General features: G+C 29.6%; 1 protein-coding gene across 1 annotated transcript in view; it reads right to left on the bottom strand.

The window, feature by feature from the left end:
* The window catches only part of LOC136975076 (protein phosphatase 1G), a 75,711-nt gene that overhangs the window by 20,634 nt on the left and 27,142 nt on the right, over nucleotides 1–27,935 (bottom strand). Inside the window, exons 4-6 of the mRNA XM_067270073.1 lie at nucleotides 17,438–18,113; nucleotides 6,850–6,991; nucleotides 3,982–4,216 (exon numbers count right to left, since the gene is read on the bottom strand). Coding sequence (XP_067126174.1) covers nucleotides 3,982–4,216; nucleotides 6,850–6,991; nucleotides 17,438–18,113 — 1,053 coding nt within the window. The remainder of the gene's footprint in view (nucleotides 1–3,981; nucleotides 4,217–6,849; nucleotides 6,992–17,437; nucleotides 18,114–27,935) is intronic.

Here is a 27,935-nt window from a genome sequence, read left to right as displayed (position 1 = left end):
TAGAACAAAGTTTGATATCTTCAAGGAACTAATAAAACTCTCCAACTTTAGAATCGCAAACAGGAGCCCTATTGCCTTCTCATTACTCAGGAATGATAAGAATTATGCTGATGATCTCTACCTGAGATCAATTCAATTCCCTAATGGGATAACAGAGTAGACCTTAGTTACAAGTACATTGGAACAACTTATAGATCTTTGGGCACTAGAATCAAGACTCCATTAGGAAGCTCCTATGTTAAAGTGACCAGATATGTTAGGTTGAAATGCGGGATGCTTCTATGTTGTGGGAGCTAAAAATGGGATGGACCTCCAACATACATATATATAATAATAAAAACTAATTCATTAATAAATAATTTAGTAGAAAAATACATAAATAAACTTAAAAGTAACTCTTTACAGAAAAAAAAAATTGTATTTTTTCACAACTTGATGGCACTGTTTGTATGTCCGTCATGGTATGCCTAGAACGGCCACTAGGAGCACCCCTAGATATTATTTAAATTAATAATAAATTCAGTATATTATTATTGCAATAGGAATTTATTATTGAATTACTGATATGAATTTACTATTTCTACTACGGAATGACACCATTACTACTAGAACACCCACTAGGGGGTGTCCTGGGCTACTAGTAGTAAAAGAAAACGACAACTTTGTGCTCTCAACAACTTGCGAACATGTTGAAAATGTTACATGACCAAATGCGAGACACTTTCCGGGACAGTGTTTGATGCGGGACTAACAACCCAAATCTGGGGCAGTCCCGCACAATCCAAGACGTCTGGTCACCTTATCCTATGTACAACTGCCTTCACAGCCTTTGCCTGTGAGAGTGATGTAGATGTTTCTTTTGATAGAGCACACCTACTCCTTCATGCTTCAGCTACAACATGACTTAAATATTTAGAAATCTAGAAACTTATAAGGCTAATAATAAAGGAATTGCAATTAACTTTAAAGATTCTGCAGTGGTGTCACATGCTTGGAGAGCATTACTTGAAGTTTTGTAGTTCCAGCTTATGCCAATATCGAAGTAATGTAATAGTTCTGTATTGTTTATCACCATTTTGCTATATTTATGTTTTTCCTCATACTATATCAATGTATATATTTAAATACTTTATTTTGTATTTATTTTTTTCTTGTTAATTATTTATTTCTATTTTCTATGTTTTATTTAATATATTTATGCTCCTGCATATGTGACTCGCTAAGTAAAACTGAAATTTTTGAATGCTTTTAATTTAAAACGTGCTTCCTCTTCTATTTATTATTAATATATTCCATTCTAGAATCTGAAGATGGCAATTCAACAAGTTTGAAACATTCATTCTGTTAAGAACCATTCTATTTTTACTAGATTTAAGGATTTTCGAAAAAATGAAAAATTTTGTCTTTAAATAGCATACATTATGGTATTAAGATTTATTAGTTTCATTACTTGACAACATTTTTTTTAGATGATAATGAATTTTTAAAATTTAATATGTATTACATATTTTAACATATTACTGTATTTACCACATCACACACCACATTATATATATATTTAAAAAACTTTAAAAGTTTCTTTTCTTTGTTTGTTACAGTATCTATAATCTCATGCAATAATTAATTCAGATTAACAAGAATGCATTGGCCTATAGACACTTTGAAAACTATATGCAAAAAGAAAAATGGAAAAACTAGTTTATTAGCTGATTTTTGCAAATGAATAATATATTGAATATGAGATTTTTGTAACTCCATAAAAATCTCAAAACAATAAAATTTTAAAAATAATCTTTTTTGGTGGCTTGTTTAAATTTTTTAAACATTTCTTTATTGAGTAAAATCAATAATATACATATTATTTTTGTAATAGATAAAGTTATATATTTTATACATTGTAAGTTTATGCAAAAAAATATTTAAATTTTTAACAGACTAATTATTAATTTAATTATGAAACTATAATATTAAAACAGTAACCTGAGTTTCAGAATCAGTTTATTTTTTTAATTTAAAAGTATTTCTTAATAAAAGTATTAATCCATAAAATCACAGATAAATTATTTCATTGAATAAATCTATTTAATATCTTTTATTTTAAATACATTTTTTTACAATTCAGTAAAAAAATTTATTTAAAATAAAAGATACTTTTGGTCCTAATCAGTTCTTACTACCAGTAAGAACTGATTAGTCCAAAACAACAATTGTCATATCTAGCACTTTTATTTCATAAATTGTCATTCAATAGGCATATACAGTCAACTCAAGTTAATACAAATTGCTAGGGGAACAGTTGTTAGTTGAAAATTCCTTTTAATGATTTTTGGCATCTGGTCATGGTCAAGGTCATATAATTTATGGAGTTAAGGCTTAATATACTATCAAAATTTCTAAATGTATAATCTATAATACTTTTAGTTAATTTACTAAATATGGTTAAATAAAATTAAATTTATTACAAAAACAAATTAACATTCTAAATGATTTTCAAATCAACCAAAAAGAGGAAGAGACAATATTTGCCATTTACGTGTGAAACAGTATATTAGAGTGGTAAAACAAAACAAAGGTAAAAAGAAATCCATGATTTTCTTTCTGTTGAAAATTGAAAAAGTAAAAAATACAGTAGAGCATCGATTATCCGACTCAATTGGCAACTGGGGTTGGTCGGATAACTAAAAAAACAGATAACCAAAAAGTATGAAAAAATACATCATTAGTATAGTATATTAGTATATCGCTATTAACCTACTTCGCATTGAATTTTCATCAATGTTAAGCCTAACAAATTTTTTTTTAAATAATCGTCGCTATTGTATCGTTAAAAATTATTTCTTTATTTTGCACAAAATAAATACGAATATAAAGAAAAATATAAAATTAAGCCTGGTTTAAATACTGGCCTCCCTTTCATGGTTGAGCCAGTGTTGCCACTTAAAACATGCAAAAATTTAACAACAATAATATTAAAGTAGCCAAATATTGCAGCGCCACATCACTAGCGGACATCTGAATTTTCCAACTAGAACGCGGTCGGTTAACTGATGTGACAGTTGATCCGGGGGGGGGGGTCGGATAATCAATGCTCTATTGTGTATATATATATATATATATTTCAATCATGATTGTCAATATTTAGACATTCATTCATGTCACTTTCTAATTGCAGATAGCAGTATATGGTGTCTACAACATCAGTCACATTCTTGAAAGAATGCTTAGACAGCTGAACATCACTGTCAATCTTGCTTTCATTTATGGAATCGTCACTTTTGTTGTGCAATGTTCTGACCAGTCCTGACACTACTGTTCACAGCACATCATATAAGTGTGAGTTGTGTTAATAGTGGCATGTGCATAAAAAAAAATAAAAAAAAAAAAAAAAATGCCAAGGCACCAAGGGAGTAAAAAGGGAGCCAAATATGGTGCAAAGTAGCCAAATCTCACATCACTATATGAACTCTCCAATATGCAAACTAGCATGTGTTGCATGAGATCACATCCATTTAAAGTGGTGGTCTTCCTTAAACTTTAATCCCTACTTTCTGAATACAGTAGAATGGTATACTAAAACCAGATGTTTGAATTGCTCTACAATCAGAGGTTGAACCTGCCTTTGCTTACTAAGAGAAGAAAATCTATTCAGAATGGAACATTAATTACTGTACCACTTTTTAGTGTTAACATCAGAAAGTGTAAAAAACAACCATTATTGAAATAAGGTTATTTCTTGGGGTTGTGAAGGTAATTTAGAGTTCAGTTTAATGAATTCTGATAAAACTTTTGTTTGCTTTATTGCACGAAAATTAATGTTGTGATAATGGTGTTTTGCCAGGGCAATGGCAAAATTCACTCTATCGATGTTTGTTTTAAGGTGAATCAATGATAATCAGTTCTTATAAAAAATTAAGTAAATTAAGCATTACAAAACAGCTCCAAAATTGATTATTTAAGAAGCATGAAAAAGCTATTATTTACCAATAGCCCGAGAAAGATTTAATCCTCCATTTACTCGGCCATCTATAGTGACATGACCACCAGCATTTTCTATTCTCTTTCTTTCTAGTTCATCTTCAGGTTTATGATCTGAAGACATCTCTATAGCTTCTCCAAGACGACTTACAACACATCTGGAATCTCCTGCATTAGCTACATAAAGTTGTGTTCCATGGATGACAGCAACAACTGCTGTACAGCCACTATCACTTCCAGGCTACATAGAAAAAAAAATTTAAATTCAAATTACAATAATTACAAAGAAAATGTTACTTCAGCATTTAATTTTATTAGTCTTAAATAAAATACTATATTGTTTAAGAATGTCATTTGTGTTGTGCAACTTGATTTATAGAGAATTTTTTCTCTCAACTGAAAGATTTTGATTTCAAATCTTCCATTTGGATAATTCAAATTCCACAGATTTCTGAAAACATTTTAAGCCTATTTAAATTGTCAGTTTTATGGCATTTGAAACTTTATTATTGTTTTCTATTTAAAAATGATTTAAATAAACAAATGAGATGAAATGTTCTTTACAAATTAAGAAAAATGCTAAATTTACCTTTAAAAATTATAATCTAAAAATGTATTTTTTTCTTATGTTTTATTTAAAATACAGTAGAGAGTTGTTAATCCAAATCAATTGGGGTCTGGGGTTGTTCGGATTATGTATGAAAAAATTTATTAACCTGTCCGATGTTCAAATTTTTCTCTGTTGTGTGTCGCTTCGTGTTGAATTTTTGTTAATTTTAAGCCTAACAAAAATTTTTATAATAATAATCAAGGCTATTGTATCGTTAAAAATTATTTCTTTATTTTGTACAAACAAAATAAATATATTGAAGAATATAAAAACACCATATAGTTTGTGTTCAAGTTGCAGAATAAGCACCGGCACGGTTTCATAAACACTAGAAGTAAATCTAGTACCAAAAACGTTCGATTCAGCATGACACAGTCCGACTGAAAATCGTTCGAATAACCGGGGTTCAGATTAACGACTCTCTACTGTAAAACTTTTGATATATACTATGTACTTATAATATATAATACATTTTTAAAACACTAGTATTATACAGACATCACACTGTATAGTATCAAAATTGCCACCTGGCAATATTTTTGCTAAAGTGATGATGAAAATATAATACAGTGGAACCTCGCTTATGTGCACCTTGCATAACAAGCAAAATAAATTGTGAAAAAATGACTTGCATAACGAGTGACATTTCACATAATGAGTGGCCAGGAGAGGGAAAGTCCCAGATTTTGTGCATGCTACATCAGTCTGAGTTTTGCACTCATTCTGCTAGCATCTTAGTGTTGCTTGTGATCACACATTTTCCCAAACTTATGTTCAGACATATTACATATAAACATCAACAACCATAGCCTGTTATATAATAAACATGCCAAACTCTTGGGCTGTGTAAAGGCTATAATTAAATATTAGAAATTAATTATTTATAATTATTAAATTTAATAGGAGCATAACTGCTTACCTCTAGTCAAATTAATTAATTTCGACTATTTAATTATAGCCTTTACATAGCCCAAGAACTTCACATATCATTTGACGTGTTTATCAGACATATTATCTGAGACTTTTTTGTTTTCTATAAATGGAATTTGCATTCTAGGTTGGTTCATTCCATGCTAAAAGAAAAGCTGAAGATGATTCACACTCCTTAACAATGTTTATTGTATAATTTTCTTTGAATAAACGGTATACATAAAATATTTCAGTATTTTTTCAGCATGGCATTCCATGCATTGTCATATTTTACATTAATTTATATGGGAAAAATTGTTTTGCTTAACGAATGTTTCACATTATGAGTAAGACTCTGGAACAAATTATGCTCATTAAGCAAGGTTCCACTGTACTGGCAATAAAAATCTAGTCCACTTATTTCAACATTCAGCATGAAATTGAATTACAAAGCACTCAGAGTAAAAAGCAGAATGTCAAACTCCTGTGCAATGGGAGTCCCTTGCATCACACCTAGGATGTGTTCTTTTATTCCTCTGCATACACTCCACACGTGCAAAATCTATTTAAAAATTCCTGCAAAATTCCAGAATGTTCCTACATTCTGGCTGAAGTGTGCATTGTCAAATGGCAAAACAGCTGCTTTTAGTAGTAGTTTATTGTGGAAAGCAAAACGGCACCCTCCATGGCTCATATAGTTTTGTTTCACTGTCCGTTATGCAGTTTTCTGAATGAAAATTTAGTTATGAAAGTGCATGCTAAAATACATGATAATGTAGGTGTCATCTCAATATTTTTCAAATGATAGCCAGCATTCTAATTTTTTCATGGCTATTTTGAATGTTCTATTAGCAAGACAACTCATTTGATGTGAAAATTTTATAACAAACCCTTCTTTTAACTTTTGTCTTCAAAAACACATATTTTAAAATTATGGATTCCCATCTTCATGATTCTATTGATAAGTATGAACCAATGATAGAAATAAACTCAATGCTGAACCAAACTGACATTTATTGGTCTTCAGTGGTACTAAATTTTGAGAAATCATGCAAACTAAAACAAGTATAGTTGTCATATTAATTAGTGTCATTAATAGTTTAATTACATTGTTTAATATTGCCCTTTCATATTTTAGAATGAAATGTGTTCATAATTTGTTATTAATTTTCAAATTTGGTCAGAGAAATGTAATAAAATGATTTTTTTTTTGCAATATTACAAACTTATCAAAACTAGTTGTAAGTCAATTTGGTGAAAAATGACTATGTAAAAATAGTATGTGTAAAAAATTATTGCAACCACATACAATTGCAGGTTAATATATTATGTATCAATATCAATTAAAACCAAACCTCTTCCTTTTCACCGATAGGAAATAAATCTCCTTCTTCAATTTCATCATCCTCTTCATCGTCATCGTCTTCTTCTTCCTCTTCTCCCCCTTCCTCCTCTTCTTCATCCTCTTCTTTCCACTCTTCTTCATCTATTTCACTACTATTATCAAATTAAAAGTTCTTGAAAATTTCTATTTTTATAAATATACTATTTATTTAGATATTTCAGTTATTATACAATTAATGTCAATTTTTTTCACAATTAAAAATTTCTACTGAGTAATTTAAATAATTTCAAAATTATTCATGATATAACAAAGCAGTACAGTAATTTACTGAAAGAAATATCAATATTAGGAACATTTCAAAAATTAGTACAAATTAAAAAACAAAGTTAATCATTAATATTAAAAATGATTTTAAAAAATTACATTCTAATTTTTCTCATTTTTTGTTCTTCGTTATTAGCATATAAAAATAAACAAACTAGTAACAAGTTGTTCAAGTTTCCTGGCAATATTTAAAATTTTGGTAGCACCATCTGTTATAAAAAGTTTTTTAATAAAATATGATATTTTTAACTATTATAAAATGGCAAAAACCTTAATCTTGAGGGTAGAGACAGGCTCTATAGAAAAAATTTACTGTACTGTACTGTAAATGCTAATTACAAAGAAAATTGTTATTCAGACTGGCCCCTACTGGAAATATGACAACCCTCTTTATCTCCCACCCTCAACCTTTAGTCACCAAAATTTAATAGCATGAATCTTCCAAATAAACAAACCTCCCTGCAAAATTTCAGAAATTTTTGACAAAAAGCACAGGTGTTATTAAGCTTCTAAGAGAGTGAACAAAATTGTGCCCCCCCATACAAACATCCATACATACAGAAAAAAAAAACCCAATTCTTTTGCATTTCTTGTTATTTCAAAATCCCAAGTCAAAAATGTAAAAATGTTTAGGAGGTCATTTTTTGACCAGTTACCATACTTTCCCTGTGTTATATATCAGCTGGGAAAGTAGAACTGGTATTAAAATTTGGCTATAAAAAATCAACTTATAAGGATTATATATAATACGTTAAATCCATAAACCAAATTTTTTACCAGAATTGATTTCATAAAAATTGAAAATCAAATTGATTTCCACTGCCATTTAGATTTCATTGCACTTTTTCTATCAAAAACATGAATTCCTTTTAAGAACGATTATTATTGGTTTTCTGGTTATTTCTTTAAAAAATCAAATTCCTACTAAAACATGCCCCATTTATTTGGATTCATTCTTAAGACTTCTAAATTATCCCCTAGCAACTTTGATATTACAGAAAAAAGAATAAAAAACAGGTAACCATTTTCATATTAAAAAAATACATATTATATTATATATAATAAAGGAAAAGTATGAAATACAGCAAGCTTTTAATATATTTTTAAAAATTCCAAATGATGTTATTTTTAATAGTTTAAAAGCATATATATTTGTAGGTAAGAATATTCAGTTTGTTTTATTTGTTTTACTTCTACAGAAATGTATTTAACCTATTCATATATAAAACAAAAAAATGCAATAAATTAAATATATGTATATTGTAAGCTTCTACATTCATGGAACACCGGGGATGTAAACCACATGTACAGGAACCATTTACCGGTGTTGGAAACGAAACTGGATCTAAACATCAACATTGAAGGATCATATATACACACTTCAGTCTACTGTAAACCAGGTATGGCCTCCCTTTACATCCTGGTTCGGTCATGTGACCCTTTCCAATACAAGACCGCCGCATTCAACACGTTAATTAAGAGGGTGTTTTTGCATTCGTCCACTCCAGCAGCACTGGCCACCGAATTGGAACATATCAAACATTTAGCGACCATCCACAGGTACCACAAGCTAATTAATAAATTGATTAATCGTCACCGTCGCTCCGCACGTGTATCTGCCATACGCTCACGTCACGACAATCAACCTGAAAATGAGACACGGATCCCCATCACATAATCCGTACATGGCTTTGTTATATAAGCAGATTGCCAACAAACGCCATATTAAGATCACGTACGGAAGATGTTCCACCATCTTGGACATCCTCCGTAATGGGAAGGATTCCCCTGATCCCAACAGACTTCCGGGCGTTTACTCTATACCTCTTAAGGATCACAGGTGTGACAGAAACCTTGTTTATATCGGTTCAACCAAACAATTACTGGGAATCAGAATACGTGAGCACAATGCAGATATTCTACATGGGAGGAACTCTATGGCTCTCTCAACTTACGCAGCCGATCCTGACATCGAGGCGGCCCTCAACCAAGCAAGGCTCATCATCACTCACCTCACCTCACCTCAAACACCTGAGGTAATTGGAGGCTATTTCCATTTACAAATCTAGCCGCGCCACCACCTGCATAAACTATAAAGAAGAGCCCAATTTGTCCGTCGCCTGGCAGGCCTTCATCGACACGGACCTTTAATCGTCATCTACCTGCACTGAATGCGCATGTCCAATCAACCGGCTGTAACGTGAAGTGTTTGATTTCGTTTAAAAATAATCGTTCTATTTTTGGATCTGCATTCCGTCATTTTTATTGTTTGAAGAAGAACTTCCAAAGTTTGAAAACGTTAACGACGTTTTTTCGTTTTTCGTTTCCAATACCGGTAAGTGGTTCCTGTACGTGTGGTATAAATATATTTATAATTATCGATCTTTCAGAAGTTTTGAATAAAAAAATTGGTAACCAACATCAATAAAATTAAACATCAATCATAAGTATATCAGAAATGATATAATCATAATTCGGGTGATTGGGAAAAAAATTTTAATTTTAGTAAAAATATTGGGTTGAGTAATAATTCATTGTATTTTTTTATTGCCCAATTAAACATTTTTAGAATAGCAGTCAATTTTCACAGAGGAGTGTGACCTTTGAAGTTTAAGTGTGGTTACATGTTACCATTCTGTTAAACTGATTTAAATAGTTTTAGTTTTTTTAAATAAATGTAAAAATGCAGAGCATTCACAAAAGATAAAACCTTTGTCATTGCCTATTCGTTTTCGTCATTGCACACAATTTTAATTTGCTATTTTATTTAAAATATATTATTGTAATAGTGGTGAAACACCAGAGGACGTTTTACCATTTTTTGCATGTTTATTGCGAAGGCAGTAGTCTAAAAAGGAAGGTCGTCTCCATAATTTTTTGTGAATTTCGATGGACTACTGATGGGGTGCAATGACAGAAAGAAATAGGCAATGACAAAGGTTTTATCTTTTGTGAATGCTCTGTACTTTTACATTTATTAAATGTTAAATAACGTTGGCCATGATTTTAATTTGCTATTTTATTTTAGTTTTAGTTTTATTTTGTGAACATTTTAGTTCTCTGAAATGAAAGCAGACAACATCCATCTGAGGCATGTTTTGCTTTTTTGTTTCTGAAAAAATTTAAATGCAACTAAGGTAACATCAGAAATTTGTGAAGTTTATGACACTAACACTTTAAAGGTGAGAAAAACTCAGTTTTGATTCACTAAGTTTCGAAAGGAGATTTTATCTTGAAAGATGATGAGTGCTCTGGTCAGCTGATCATAGTCGCTAGTGATGATGTAAAAGCTCTGGTTGAAACCAATCCAAGAACTATGAGAAAATTGGCTATAAGACTAAATGTAAGCCAAAAAAGCATGCAACCAAAGGTTGGAAAAGTTCCTCAGATAGATATGTGGGTTCCGTGCAAGTTAACAGAAACTGATCTCTCACAATGATTAAGTAATGCTGGATTATTATTTGATCATCAAAAGAAAGCTCCATTTTTAGATCAAGTAATTACTGGAGATGAAAAATGGATGTTATACACTAATATTCAATGGAAACAATCATGACTAAATCCAGCAAAGCCCACAACATCCACACCAAAAAGTGGACTGCACCCAAAAAAGTAATGTTGCGTAAATTGTGTATATGGTGTGATGTAAGGGAATAGTGTGTTATGAACTACTAGATCTGAACTAAACCATAAATGCCAACATGAATACAAGACCGCCGCATTCAACACGTTATAGTGCTCTTTAAAGTGAACAATTATACTGTTTGAGCTAAGCATTAAAGAACAAAAGACTGGCACTAGTAAATTGCAAGGGCATTAAATTGCATCATGACAATGCAAGAATACATATTGCCAAAGTGATTTTAGAAAAAATAAGAGAATCGCAGTGGAAAGTTTTACCTCATCACCACATTCTCAAAATTTAACACACTCAGATTATTATTATTTGTTTAGATCTTTACAGAATTATTTAGATAGAAAAAGTTTAATTGAATTGATGAAGTCAAAAATGCTATTGCAGAATATATTGCCTCAAAATCTTGAGGACTTTTTCAAAAGAGGAATTGGCAGAAAGATGGCAACTAGTGATACAACAAAATGGATCATATATAATTAATTAATTGCTTGCATTTGTGCATTAAATAAAATGTCTAAAATGAACATGAAAAATGCAAACTTATTACTCAACCCACTATAAAATGCATCATTTAGTTTTTTTCCTTCTCTTTTAACTATTTCATGCTCAACTATCATTTTCTCTTCTTAACAATTGTTAGTAGAATACATATGGCACATACCATTTTATAAATATGATCAAATTTTATACTTTATTCAGAATATTTTTATTTTAAAAAAGTATTGTTCTCTAATTGCATTCTCTAAATTTTCTATAACATCTAAATAATTGTCATGATAAAGTTTCATGTTTTGACTCACATTCTGGTGCATATGTATCCAGCAATGTTTTTTTATTGAATTTTTAAAAAATAAATAACAGTTGAACTGCAGGCTTTGTAGTATTCATCAACTGATATGTCCTGAAGTGATTCCTACAGTGGTTTTCAAGTTTATGATCCTTTTTTCAAAGAAATTTAATGAAAAACGATACCTTAATACCCTCTACAGTAAACTATCTTGCAGCGTGAGAGCACTGTACTCTTGATTGTTGCTCAAAACAATCGCAATTCAATAAAATAACAATATAGAATATTTAAACTTCACCACAATGCTACACATTCTATCTTTTTCCCTTGGTTTCAATGACCAGACCAATCCCAATTCATTTCAAATAAGTCATTTCAGCTAATTTTGACAATGCAATTTTCTCGCTTTGGTGTTATTGCCCTACTTTCTAACAATCAGAGCATGATAGGAGAAATAAATTTTGCAACAATTAAAATTTATGTTCATTACATAGCAATACCGTTTAGTAATTGTGACCCAAACATTTATTTGGTAATTTTAATAATATTTCTTAAATTATTAAAAATAAAATTATAGAATTCATTACTGGCAATACTAGTTGTTAAATTTAAAAGAAAACATTCCTCTGAGTGCAAAAAAACAATTTGTTAGTCCTTTGACTCACTACTGACAGAAAAAGAAGTTTTTGAAAACAAAGTAATAAAACAATTAGAAGTTTGTTGTCCTTTACAGTGGGAAACCAGCAAAGTCTATTACTTTCACAGGAGAAAATAAACAAAGCTTTACTACCCTGAAGTTGAAAGATAATACAATCCTATGAAATTTAACAAATCTATCTCAATAAGTAAAAGTTGAAATCATTTATAGCCAGTTGAAATTTGATAAGTTTAATTTTTTGCCTTTACAGATCAAATTACTGAAAATATAAATAAAAATCTCATTTTTTAAAACCCACAAGTATTTTATGCTGCTAGATATTAGAGAAAGAGTAGAAATCAGATATAATCATAGTCAAACATACATATATGTAAAAATATAAAAATTTCATTAATTTCATTATGTATCCCACAGATACACATGAACCAAGTGATGTCAGAATACTCTATATGTCCAAAGAGGAGTTAAAATCCCAGGTGTATTCAAAATTTTGATGCAATGTATGTAATCCACAAAAATCATTTTGTAATTAAAGTGTCATAATAGTATATTAAAAAAAAATTAAATATTAAGTGTATAAATATTTTCAAAAAAAGTTGGAATATATATTTAAAAATTAGTGATGGGATGATTCCAAAATTTCTCCTGATTCTGATTTCAATTCTGTCAAAAACTCCTGATTTCAATTCTTTTGAATAAGTTTCACAAAATACATAGAATTCTTTTGAATAGTTTTTAAAGTTTATTTTTGTTTATAAAAATTAATGATTTATATTATGAGCATGGCATGGTACATTCATTAAGTAATAGATATCAAGCTTACAAATAGTGTTGCCACTCGTCGGTTTTTAATTCATTGTCCGGGTTAACGATTAATTTTGTCCGGGATATCGTAGAAATTGTGAAATTATGATGAAACAAAGTACTAGCAAATATTTTTATAAATTGAACTGGCGTGCATGTTATTCTTTGCATGGTAAAATAACATTGCTCATGCGTCAAAGACTTCTGTTCAAACAAACCTAACAAACCTGCCATCCAGGTCAACAATTTTGAAAAACTGGCAACTGGCAACACTACATACAAATAATAAATGACTGGAAAATCCAGAATCAATCTTTCAAAAGAAACCCAAAAATTCTCCATTTGTAAGTGGATATGCATGCTTTTATTGTGTACTACAAAATAAATTTGTTATCCTATTTCAGATAAAATTAAAACTGTAACACTACCCTCAAAGAAATTACAGCTAATTGCTTTTTACTCAAAAAAAACTATCCCATAAGGGCCACCATCTTTAGAAACTGCTTCATTGGCTGACACAATACCAGGGGGAGATACTGTACATGAGAAAATGTACTTCTTTTTTCATGCTTCTTGCAATATTCGTATTTAACACTAAATGAGGTTTGGCAAATGATGCAACAAGCTGAAGGAATATCATCATCATCATAAGTTAACCAAGATTTGAATTCATTTATTCAAGCTGGGTTTTCCTAAATGTGCATGTAAACTCTTTTAAGGAAAAAAGAATCAAACAAATGCCTAGACTGATTCATGTTGAAAAATAAAATTTTAAAACTCAAAATAGCAGTAAATTTAGCACGAATAATTATTTTTACTTAGAACTGCACAAATCCTATTTGTTATAATTCACAGTATGGTTCTTCAGTATGATTCACAGTACCATACTGTGAATCATAAACATTTCTACATAAGCTGAAACTAATTTAGCTTAAACAACACATCAAAGAATTTTTTTCAGCAACACTTTAATTTCTATAAATGAACATTTTTGACCCTTTTCCACAGGTCTGCATCAGGTTTAACAAAAATATTCAAACTGTCTTAGTTCAAATCTTCTTGTTAAACCTGATGCAGATCTATGAAAAGGGGTCAAATATTCATTTTAAGAAAGTAATGTGTTGCTGAAAAAAGTATTTAAGGTATTGTTCAAACATTTGATCATTATAAGTAAAGATACTAAATATCAAAAATGATTTTATATAATAATCTTTCAATTAAAATATAATTTTGTTTATATTTTAAACTGTTTTGCCAACACTTAAGACTGGTGATCAACAAAAATATTTGATTTGAAATTGCTGGTCAAGCTGACCTAATACAGGCTGGGTGGCAACACTAATGTTACCCAATCTCCCCTAAAATGGAGACAGTTAGTACTGATTAAGTGCAATCTCTCATTGCTCTGACTACACAAAAGTCTGCCATGACAAACATCACCTTGTGTATGGAGCACTGCATGCTCTCTGCATTGTTGATGTGAGAGTTTCCAATAAATAATACTTAATTGTTAATATTGTAATTTAAAAAATTTTTTAATCTTCAACTGAAACAAATAATTAATTTTCTTGTTAAATGTGGAAGAATTGGAAATTGTGATAAGATTTACTTGATTCCAATTCTGATACAAGAAAAATGCCTGATTTTTCCAATTCCCAATTCCGGTTAATCATTCCATCACTATTAAAAATACAAGAATGCAAATACAGTATAAGAAAAAATGACAAAAAACAATTACAATTAATGACAAAATTACAATTACAAGCAATCATATAGCCATACTGGTTTCTGTAACAAATGAAGATATTTTGTTGGACAAATATAGAAAAATATTAATTAAATTGGTATAATTCATATTTTGTTTATTTAAACATGAATATACTATTTATTTTACTTAAAGTTCATTATTATTTGTACTGTTTTCAAAGAAAGCATTTTGCTACTACATTGATTACATCTGAATGTGCTTGTTATAATTAGTAAAAACATCTTGTTTAGGAATAAACATTAAATTTTTTATTCCAATGCTTTTCTGAAAATGTTCAAATTTAAAACACCTGATTTGTCATGCTACATTTGGCAATATAATAATACAATTTCTTCTCTTTTTATTATGTATTATGATAATTTTTTCTTATTAAATAATTTTAAAAAATAATTCTTATTTTATTTCAAATATTTAACACACAATTTTATTAATAATTATAATATTTTACAACCAAAAATAGCTGTATTACATCATGTTTCTACTAGAATAGTATACCTGTAATTTCACATAAAAACACTAGTATCATTTTCAGCCAACAATAGCATACTGATGAATTCTCTTCTCAATCTGTCGTTAATTTCAAAAGAAGCATACAAACTTCTGGTCACGAATAAAGATACATATGCAATATGGGATATTGTTTTTCACATATAAACTCTTATCTGTAAGTTCATTATTTATCTTTATTGTATTTCTTTTTTCTTTTACTGATCTGGTCAGCCTAGTTATAAATTTTAGAAATTACATCTACCAACTTGTTACTTATTAGTTCAGCTAAATAATTCCAAATCTGATTGCTGAAATTTTATTATGATAATTTTCATTCTTCTGAATGTAAGGGTATGTCCTACGTGGTAGTGTCCAGCAACTGCGGATGTGAATACACTTCCAAGCAGAGTGGACAAACTGATTCAAGTAAATGTGCATGTCTGGAGAAACCACGTTTAGCAACCACCAAATGACGCTTCTACACACATGGCAGGAAGCAACTACCAAGCAAGTTTGATCACAGTTTCCACTGCTCGTGCTTCCAAAGAAGAAAATGGCTCATTTTGTAAACGAATGAAAACAGAATTACAATTTTAAATTGTGTGTACATGTATATATTTTAATAATTTTTATGTAATTTAATAATTTCTGATTTTATAAATGCAACATAAAAATAAAACTTTTTTTAAACTTATTCTATGGAGATTCTTTATATTTGTTGTGCATCTAGTTAGCAATAACATTTACCTTTCAAATTTAATGTTTTAATGCTTGTCATATTTTCCATAGCATTCGACAAAATTGTCTAATCACCATTTTGTAAACATGTGTCCGCTCGAGACAGAAGTTGCTTTGCTCACGAGTTGGAAGTGCATACAAAGATTCTTTATGCTCACATTCACTGGGCACTGCCACGTAGAACATACCCTAAATATACCTCTGATTTTAGAGCAAGTTCAAAGATTGATGTTCAGAATCTTTCCAATTGTTTATAGCATCTCATCTAGTTTGGTATTTTCACTCCTGTTTAAATAAATTAAATGAGGATATGATATTTTAACTTATTGTATGTGTCAATACCTCAAATCTTCCTACATCACTGTATGTTTAGTAAATGATTCATAAAAAGATATCATAAAATGTAAATTAGTTTTTAATGACTGTAACATTTAATCAGTTTATTTTTAAAACAGATGATTAGTTTAAATTATAATAAATCAAATTGCAAGTTTTTCAGCACAATAATCTTATATTATTATTGTGAATTTATAAATTTCGAATTGATGGATTCAAAACATTTATTGCTATGTTTTTACAGAAGTAAGTTTATATCCAAAGACTAAAATATTTTTTTATTATTTTAATAATACAACTGAATAAATTCATAAATTTAAAATATTATTGTTGCAATAAAATTCGAAAAAATTGAATGAAACAATGCTTTCAATGAATATTAAAATCAGAAACTAGTGTTAATGGTTCAATTAATTTTTCATGGAAAATTTTTTATATTTTGAAGTAAGCAAATTATCTAGAAAGAAAAAATATTTTCAACTAAATGACATGTAATTCTTAAAACATGACAATTGCATTCAAGATGTAAACTAAAGTGTTATTGAAAATGTTTAAAATACAATAAATTTTATTTTAAATATTTTCAACAACACTTTAATAACATTTTAATTATCAAGAATAGAAATTAAATTTTCATTATATATTTCTTCTACTGAAGTGGATACTATTTTATCTACACAGAACAATAAAGTAGATAACTATTCAATAAGAATTTATTTGAATATTGTATTTGTTTGTTTATTAGATAAATAAATATTCGTAACATATACAGTAAAACCTGTTCAAAAGGAACTCGAATAAAAAGGAAACGTGTCTAAACAGAAAAATTCTTTGAAGCAGAGCAATTTTCTATATTAAAAAAGAACCCGTTCAAAACAAAAACCTTCTAAACTGGAAAAAATGTTTGGTACCACATGACTCCAGTTTACACAGGTTTTACTGTAATAATTTTGTATACTGTTCAGTTTATTTTAATTAATACATATAAATAACTGATTTAAACTGATAGAGACATACTAAATATTCTTTGAATTGAAAAAATAAAGTTATATATTACCTATCTGATTCTCCATAATCATCATCAGAGGTATCTGATTCTTCTAAATCAACAACTGGACCCTTCTTTCTGTTATTTGAAGAATTATTTGATGTGGATCCTTTTTCAAAACTAGATTCAAGTTTATTAGATTTATCAATATCAACATCTTTCTCTTTATCTAAATCATCATTGCTTATAGAAGAATCTACTATGTTTTCCAACTTTTCTTCTTCATTCCTTGTATGTTCTGTAACAGAATCATTTTTATCTTTTGTTCTATTGTGAGATTCGGAACTTGCATCATCATCATCATCACCACTACTTTCAGTATTTTTTTCACTATTTTCTTCACTGTCATTTATTATTTCTTGTGTTTTCTTTATACAATTACTTTCACCATTGATTAAAATTTCATTAAAGTTTTCTTCTTTTAAATTGTGTTCTGATTTTTTTAGTGAATTTTCTTGTTTTGCTATATGCACTGGTGACTTAGGCTTGTCATTATGTAGGTTGGTTGGTTGATTGACGTTTTTTGATGGAAAGGCCACATAGGCCAAGCTGCGCCACTTGTTATTTTGTAAATGCTCCAAATGAGGGGAACTTTTTAATGGAACGCCTCCTGATTTATAACGAGCTAATAATTCTTCCAATGGCATTTCTGCTTCTTCATTAAGTACTGTAGTATCATCTTCTTCTATAAAATGAGAAAACATTAATTATTAAAGTTATCAAATTTAAAAGAATTGAAACATAACACAATTTTTTAATTTGAAATTATTCTGTTCTAAAATTGTTTCCTGGAAATTTTTACCTGTTGAAAACATAAAAAAAACTATTCTTCCTTAAAGATGGAATTACTGTATAATTGATTACAAACTGATCTTTCGTATGTTTCCAACAATGTTGTCAATGTAAATGAAAAGCAAACATTTTTTAGCCAAACTTTTTCTTAAAAAGTTCAGCTAAAAAAGAATAAGAAGGAAGAGAATCTTCTGTAGAAGCCTGATGCTGACCCCTGAATGAGGCCAAAAATGTTTGCTTTTCATTTACATTGATGGCATTGCTGGAAATGTCAGTACAAAAAGGTCAGTTTATCATGAATTATAAAAATTTAACACTATTAGAGTAAATTTGTAGTTTGTTAGCTTATTACATATAGTGTATGTTATCATAATTTTGAATTGTATTTCTATCAAAAATAGATGTATGAAAAAATTCTATTGTCCTGAAATTTTTTCACAACTATTTTTAAACAATAACGTCCACCAAAAAACCAAAAAAAAAGGTGCGTTATCTCATAATAATAAAATTGTCACAAACGTTTTTGAACATGAAGTTCTTCATCAGGAGAGAAACGGACAAATTGCAAAAAACATTCGATGGAACACTTTTTGAAAGAGCTGCGAGAAAGATTCGAAATGAAACTCATGCGAATGCTGTCATCATTGCACATGGTCAGAAGTAGACGTTATTGTTTATTTATTGCGGTGTGCGGTTAATGTTTTAACTATTTTTGAAGCTATTCTTCATCTATTTTTGGACTTCTAATAATGGAGTATAACAATAATTATTTTCTTTAAATATTTATAATAAATAAATAAACCAAATTATACAACATGCATACCAAAGCAATTTCTTCTTTATGCATTTTGGAAATGCACGTTATAGCTCTCTATCCAAACTAAGAATGTTGCAGTTCATTGAAAAATAATTGGCTCACATAAAAGCAACTATTACAATTTATACCATTCAATCAGATTATCAGTTTCTATATCCATAGGAATGTTAACATACAATATATTCAGATAATGTAAATAATTATGTTTTAAGTAATTTTTAAATAAGTTTCACTAATTCATACCAATTTAATGCAAAAAGTGTACTTTATACTGTAGCATAATATTATTGATAATGTTTACGAAATATAACAGTTTACATGCACAGCAAAATATTTCTATTATAAGGGTCTATTTACACACAACAGTGATGTGACTGTGCAGTGTCCACTCAGTGCAGTAATTTTTTCCCCTGAGAAATCGACCTAGTTTTAAACCAACCTGTCCCGACTCGTCCGTCACAGTGCTGTGAAGTGGCAGTGGCGTGACCGTATCGTGAAAGTACATTTGATGGGAACGATATTTTCACTGATGGTAAATTTTGTTTTCAAATAGATGACGAACATTTAATTGAAATCGTGCATCACTACCCTGTTCTATTTGATTTATCTCATTCGAAATACATGGACATTGGGTACAAAATGAATATTTCTCTGTTTTGTTTAATAAAATATGAAATACAAGTTGGGACATTCAAAAATATTCAAAAAATATAGATTTGTCATCTCAATTTTTTATAAAGAGTATGAAACTCCCATTCTGTTAATATTTTTTGTCCATGCTTTATGTACACTTTTTTGATTGCATTTCTTTTTCTTCATCATCCAAAGATATAGCTATCATAGCCAATCCATCCTCAGAAAAGTCCATGACCACTCACCGACAGCACAGTCACCAAACGGTCACTGTTGTGCAAATGGATCTTAATAATTTTCACTAGGGATCATTTTTACATATCTTTCATTAAACTAAATGCTCATGTTTCATCTATCAAATCTTTTAATGATCTTAGTGTTTAATTTTTTTAATGAGTGATCATGTGGTCTTCATGAATAACAATTATTATTTATAAATACTAAATACTAATTTGAAAGATCTGATTTCTTAACTCAAAAAAGAAACTCAGAGTTTTTAGTGTTAAAATAAATGATATTTTTAAGAACTTAAAAATTTCAGATATTTTGAAATATTGAAAATGTTTAAGTTTTACTAGCTTGCTATGTAAAAGTACTAGCTTGCCTATGTTTTTGAGGGGATGGGAAATTGGTGAAGTTGGGTAGGGAGAGGATGATAAAAACAATTGTCTTAGTAATTAAAATGTACATTTATTAACTTCAGTATTTACAATAATAAAACTGCAAAACACAAAAAAAATTGCTCAAGCTAAAGTTAACAGACTTTTACTAGGACACTAAAGAATATTTATGCCAAATTTTATGTGGATATGTTAAATGGTATAGAACCCTTTGCCTATCTAGATTGCAGGACTACGGAGACGAAAAAACACTCGACTATGACTCCTGATAATTTTAGTAGGTCGACTCCGACTCCGGCAAAATTAAATACCAAGTTATTTTATGGGGGCAGAGGCACTCATAGGGGGTTATCTTACTCTATACTCTGAAAGGAGCCCCAGGCATTTACCCGAATACTTTTACAGTTAGTATTTTTAATATTTAACTTACATTGATATTTATTTGTATAAAAAATTAATTTTTTTACAAATATTTAATAAGAGGAAAAAGGGGGCAATAAAATTCTACATCTACATAACTTTATTCTACAGCATTCGCACTTCAATTTCACTCTTCCAGAAAAGTTAGTGCAACTAACGAGCCCCTTGTACTAGCTAGTACTTCAGCCCCTTGTTCAGAAAAGAAAAATATATACTTTGATCAATTAGTCTGGCTCATTCAGAAAAAAGGATATTTATTTAGAGTGGGAATAATAAAGGAATGAATAAAAAATATTCAAATTCAATTGAAATCAAAATAATTTAACTACTAAACACAAATACTACAAAGAAAACTATTGATACATATTTAATAAATTAAATTGTTGCATTTTGTATTTAAAATAAATGAATTATAACAAAATACAATAACATTTTAAAAAATTAATAAATATAAAAAATTTTTTTTCGTTTAAATAAAAAGACTAAATTTTATTTAAAATGCTGGAGTCAGAGTCGACACATTTTTCCCGACCCTGCAGCCCTGCTAGATTGAGAAAGGGCCATAAAAAACATCACAACTGAAAACTGGATATGATAAATAAATACCAACATTACCAAGCATCTGTTCATGTCTTTTGTTCATTGTTATAGTGAATGCCACAATGATGGAAGATTGCTTTTCCTTTTAAAATTAAGTGAATTCAATCACTTGAAATTAATGGTATAGGAGGAAGTATGTGAACAATTTCAGTGTTTGCCTGTCAGGATCTTGACAATAATTGTGTTGTTAAATATACCATGTATAACTAATCTTGTTCCATTACCAAGTATCAAGTGTATCAAGTAGTATCAAGATTCCCAAGGAACATGACTACAGCTCCAATCTCTAATATTAACTTATGTGGTAAAATTTCAATCACATGCTGAAATTCTATTGGATATCTCGATAATACATTGCTAGGTATTCTCAAGCAATTGAGTTTTTTCCATGCAGAATGTTCTCAAGAAGCTCATGAGAATGAGTAGAATACAACTACCAATGTTTTCACATTCAAATTAAGTAATTCAAGTTTCTTGAGGTTTCAGCCTGTTCTAGAGCTAATTTCAGTCATCTGTCTATATGTTGAGAATTATAAACTGTTGCTTCTTTTGCTCATGTCCCTCAATGTTAAATACGAGAATTAATGGTTAAATTAAAAATAGGTTAAATGTAATGTAAATATTACGCTAAGATAAATAGCTTACTTTCAGATAAAATTATTAATTATGTGAGGAGAATAGTTAGGTTGCAGCCAAAGTTTTAATCTCTAAGACAGCGGCACTTGATGTTCGACATTCATGTTTTAGAGATGAAAACTTCGGCCACAACCTCACTAATAGTTCAAAAAATTAAAATAAAAAAATACAGGCACCTTCATATAGCAGTTTCTGGTTTCGCTCTAACATGGTTCAAGAATTTGGAAAATACTCCAAACAAAATTTCACAAATTTTTTATGCAAATTTCATTATTTGATTTTTTTTTTTAAATTCAAGTAAGCATGCATGCTGTCTCAAATTTTCAGACAGATTTTAGAATATTTAAATTTTCGATTTGTTTTGTGCATTTCACCAGGTTTAAAAAAAACTGATATTGCAATTTTTTCTTTCTTGTCCTAGCTTTCCTATCAACTACATGTCACTGCCATTACTTTCAGACTTTAGCCTTTAAGACTGTCACTGTATTTTGTTTTTTTTTATTAATCTTTGTATTTACTAAAGTTTATTTAAACATTTTTAGATAAGTGTTATAAACCTTTTTTTTTAATTGTAGGTAATTAATCATTCATAAAAATGACAAATGAAATACAGTAGTATCTCAGTACTCAAACAATTTGTTATTTGAACACAAATTATGGAAAATAAATTGCTCGATCTTCAATTGAACAAACGTGACCCACTAGAACAAATTTTTGATTAATATATTTTTATTTTGTCATACATAAAAAATTTTATGGTAAAAATTTAAAAAAATGTATATGTCACTGCTGTTTCTGTATTTCTGGTCAATATCAACAAAAAATGATGAGATGATGACAATACTTTGTAAAAAGAAAATGCTCTCATTTAACTAAAATTAATATTATCACATAATACAGTACTTTTAATTGTGATTGTTTGTTAATTATTGATTGGAAATGAATTATTGATTGCTTTAATAAGCATATTTCTCTTAGTAAAGAAAAAAAATAGAGTACTTTTGAAACTTAATCCCATTTTGTTTTAGTTCTTTGTTTCATACAGCATGGATTTGTAAACATGCTAGTTACATTCCAAAAAAGTGCCATGTTATATGAGGGATATCTGTATAGAAAAAATAAAAGCATGCAGAAAATGAATGATCAATAATGTTTAACAATAAAAACATTGTTAAAAATGCTAATATTATGTTTGGGAAAAAATAAGTGATTCTTAATTTCATTTTATTTAAATTTATTAACATTAAAAAATAATGCAAACTTCAAAAATTATCAAAAAAGCAGGTATGATTAAAAAAACTAAATTGCTAGATAATGCATGAGAATCCAACATGTTTGTCCTATAGGCTTAACAATGTATATAATACATTTGCTACTCCACCATGCCTGAACCATTGCACCTTTCTCAAATCTCTCTTCAGTAGAATCATCTACAGGATAAAGAGTTTTAATCTAATATCAGAACTGTATTTTTTGCTCAGCCATTTACTCAAACTAAGTCAGACAAACTGAAACCCTCTTTCAATTAATACATAAATTATTTAACACCAAAAATTCTGAATTTCCTCGTGTTTAAGTTAAAAAAATTATCTTGTTTGCTTTGTTCATCTAATTTCTTCATTGTCTAAAGAAAAAATGTACTGTATAAAATTTATTTTGGCTGATATAAATTTTGTCACAGATTGTTATTATAATGTTCAACTTCAATATTTTCAACAATACAGCTTATCTTGTTAAAAATATCCTAAATTTAACTCTCATTTGCAAAAAAGAGGATTTATTTTGAGCACTTTTCTCCATACATTACTTACAGTTCTTACAAAATAATAAATAATTATCTGCAAAATAATTCCATATATCTAATACTTGTTTCACAATAACTGTTCTTGTAAAGAGTATTGGATAGCATGTAAACAAAAGTGCCATACCCCCTTTAAATGTCTAATGTTGATTTCATTTATATTTCCAGTTCTGACCAAAATAGAATATATATTATGGGCCTCATCTCCAACCCTTCAGGAGGAAAAGAGGATCCTTTCTTTCTCCTTACATTTTGCTTCATGCAGCAAACATGTAGCTAGGCTGAAACAAAAGAAAGGAAAAAATTATTACAGAAATTGCTTTTAGCCCTAGGTATAATTAAATTAATTAAAATATCTATAAACGTGAGGCAGATAATAGTAAGAGCTTATATCACACCAATGATAATGGGCACAAATGCTCAGGAATCAAAGTAAAAACATTTAATAAAACAATAAAGGGGGTGTACAATAACATGATTACATAAGTATGGAAACTGAAAAACCCAGAATGCATTTCGAACTATTTTCCAATAGAAAATAGTCCCTCATCAGTTGGCATTAACTAACCTCATTTATTAAAGGATGAAATAGATAAAATTAACACTGACATATAGGTGCATCATATGTTTTCCCCACCTGTGCACCAGATGCGAAAGGTAACACATCTCCTTTGTAACCACTCCCTACATCTTGTAGTAATGTCTGAACCTGCAACTCTGTCATCTTATCATTTTTGGTATGTATATAATCTACACTGTCTGTATAACATTAGTTCATAACTGTAAACCAATAATTGGGCTAAATCATAATGTTTTTGTATCAGCACCCTGTATGTCATGTTACCATTCAACATTATGAAGAATTATTACTCCTGTCTACATTGATAATGCTTACTGCTCATACAGTCATGGCAACATTTTCATCTTTATATTGTATAGCTTTAGGCATAGTTTTAAGTTTGACTTTATTTTTTTTATTTTGTATAATTTTTAAGTATAGTAAAACCTTTAGTTAATACCAACTGATGAGGAAAATAGTCTGAAATGCATTTTGGGTTTTCAGTTTCCTTACTTATGTAATCGTCTTATTGTACACCCCTTTTTTGTTTTATTAAATGTTTTTACTTTGATTCCTAAGTGTTTATGCCCATTATCATTGGTGTGATAAGCCCTTACTATTATCTGCCTCATGGTTATAGCTATTTTAATTAATTTAATTATACCTAGGGCTAAAAGCAATTTCTGTAATAATTTCATTATGTCTATAGAATAATTTGCCTAGATCCCAATTGATATTTGAGCATAGGCCCTCATCTATTAAAGGATGAAATAAATAAAATTAACACTGACATATGATTGCATCGTATGCAGTGCTGCTGCCTACTCCTGGTAGAACTACCCTAACAGCACCTTCGTTTTACCCTAGATTACCCTAAATTGAGAAAACTCTCCCAGCTTGACCATCATCGAGCTCATGCTCAGATTAAAAAACAATAATAAGGAGAACAATTCTATGACACAGATTCCTGTACTATTATCATGAAATAATAATCATAAGAATTATTAAGATTTTTAAAAACAATGAATTAAAAACTAAAATGTCTTAGAATTTTTAGGCTTTATCAGAGGTATTAATTTACATCTGATGTGGAGAGTGCCTATGGCCCAATGGCATGACGGTTGAGAAAAGCGAAATCCTACTCGGGTTTAATATAGTGTACACCCATGTACAGTAACTAGCACCAATCTGCTTTATTTCTTTAGCTTCTGTTGTCCTATTCTAAAAACCCTCCAGTTATAGGGAAAAACAGAACGGGTTTAGCAAGGGTGTTGCCAGAGGGGGGCAGAGGGGCAGTTGCCCCTCCCTAGACACGTGAAAAAAATTATTTAAATGATAAGTCATTTATTGCTCGATTTATAATTCCCGTGGCGAAAAACCCACGAAGATTATGTTTTAATTAAAATAATCTTCTTAAGCTTCTTAAAATTTATGAATCGTTTTTATTTTACCTACATACAATTCATATCCTCTATCAATTTATATCATCTTGCCCTCCCCTGGCCCATTGGCTGGCGACGCCCTTGGGGTTTAGGCTAAAACATTTTCCAGGGAAATTTGTGGCGCTATATGTAATAGGATCAGATCACAAAGCAATTATACCCTAGATTTACCCTAAATGTAAGACTACACTAAACATTACCCCGAGAGGTTGAAATTACCCTAGAAGTGGCAGCACTGATCATATGTTTCCATCACTTGTGCACCAGATGTGAAAGGTAACACACCTTCTTTGTAACCACTCCCTATGCCTTGTAGTAATGTCTGAACCTGCAACTCTGTCGTCTTGCTATTTTTGGTATGTATATAATCTAAACTGTCTGTATAACAAATAAAAAACTTAAATCAACACCTTAATGTTCGCTGAGAAATTTATTAATGTAACTAACGTTTTCGATCTAATCGATAGATCATCTTCAGGTTAAACAGAATGTTTCTTTAACCTGAAGATGATCTATCGATTAGATCGAAAACGTTAGTTACATTAATAAATTTCTCAGCGAACATTAAGGTGTTGATTTAAGTTTTTTATTTATTTAATTCTGCTGAGTACGAGTGTGGTTTATGTCTGTATAACATTAGTTCATAACTGTAAACCAAAAATTGGGCTAACTCATAACTGTTTTTGTATCAGCACCCTGTATGTCACACTACCATTCAACATTATGAAAAATTATTACTCCTGTCTACATTGATAATGCTTACTGCTCATACAGTCATGGCAACGTTTTCATCTTTATATTGTATAGCTTTAGGCACAGTTTTAAGTTTAACTTTTTTTTTTTACTTTGTATAATTTTTAAGTATAGTAAAACCTTTAGTTAATACAAACTAATGAGCCAAAATGCATTTTGGGTTTTTCAGTTTCCATACTTATGTAGTCATCTCATTGTACACCCCCTTTTTTGTTTTATTAAATGTTTTTACTTTGATTCCTGAGCATTTGTGCCCATTATCATTGGTGTGATAAGCCCTTACTATTACCTGCCTCATGGTTATAAGATATTTTAATTAATTTAAAAGGAAAATGGTTGAGGATGAAACTGTGTGTATTAACATTACAAATAGTAAAATGCCTAGCAATCTACCTATAATAAGTACTGAGAAAACCAAAATAATTAAAAAAAGAAAGCCAAGAAACTTGAAATGAAAACTATTGCTATTTATGTGAAGTCATAAAGAGCAAATTTGGCAACTAAAAGGAAGAAAGTAGCCTGAAGCTAAGGGAATGCTACTCTTATTAAAAAAAAAATAAATAAAAGCAGTCATATCTGTAATTTTAAATACAATTAATATTTAATAATCTTCAATTTTATTTTCCTGGCTGTTATGTATAGATAACAAGGAAAAATATCAGAATTGTGTCAAATTCAACCCTCTAGGTCAGTGGTTCCCAACCGGTGTTCCGCGGAACACTGGTGTTCCGTAAGCATCTCCCAAGTGCTCTGCAGATTTAGTCGCAAATCGGAAAGTGTACAATCGTATTCGAGCCGCCGAATATCAAAAAATTAAAATCATAAAATTTTCATAAACTTAAATATATATGTACGACTCGCACTGATGGAGTGTACTACTGTTTCAAATAAGATAAAGGCAATGATAAAAACTGAATGAAATATGTAAAAAACATCAGGCACAAGTTTCCCATTAAAGTTATTTAGGTATATTTTTTCTGTCTTGGAATTGGCATTAATAATATGAGTAGAGATTTTGAATTATAACTGCTCAATTCTAATAAAATAACTGATGACAAGCTTATGTATTTCATATTAACTTAAGTAAATTGCTCACAAAAGTGTTCCGCATCCTAGAAAAGGCTGGGAACCACTGCTCTAGGTAGTTTGCAAATCTCCATATTTTGAGACCTAAACACAAAAAAGTAAAAAAAAATTTCATGGATGTATGTGTGTGTTGGTGTCTATTTTATTTAATATCTCTGAATGGGGTAATGATGAAAAAACAAAATTTGGCTTGGTAGCTTGTGCATTAATGCTATTAAATTTTGCTGGTTAAAGGTCGAGGGAGTGAGGAGATAAAGGGGTGTCATGGATCATATCTCAAGAGGGGTTGGACTTAATGAAGATATTTGTCATTAGCATTAGCATTTACAATTTTTTAATGAAACTCAT

Source organism: Centruroides vittatus, unplaced genomic scaffold (assembly GCF_030686945.1).
Source record: "Centruroides vittatus isolate TY-2023 unplaced genomic scaffold, ASM3068694v2 contig_364, whole genome shotgun sequence".
NCBI lineage: Eukaryota > Metazoa > Arthropoda > Arachnida > Scorpiones > Buthidae > Centruroides > Centruroides vittatus.
The sequence above is the reverse complement of the archived record's forward strand: the minus strand, read 5'-3'. Positions and strand labels throughout refer to the sequence as shown.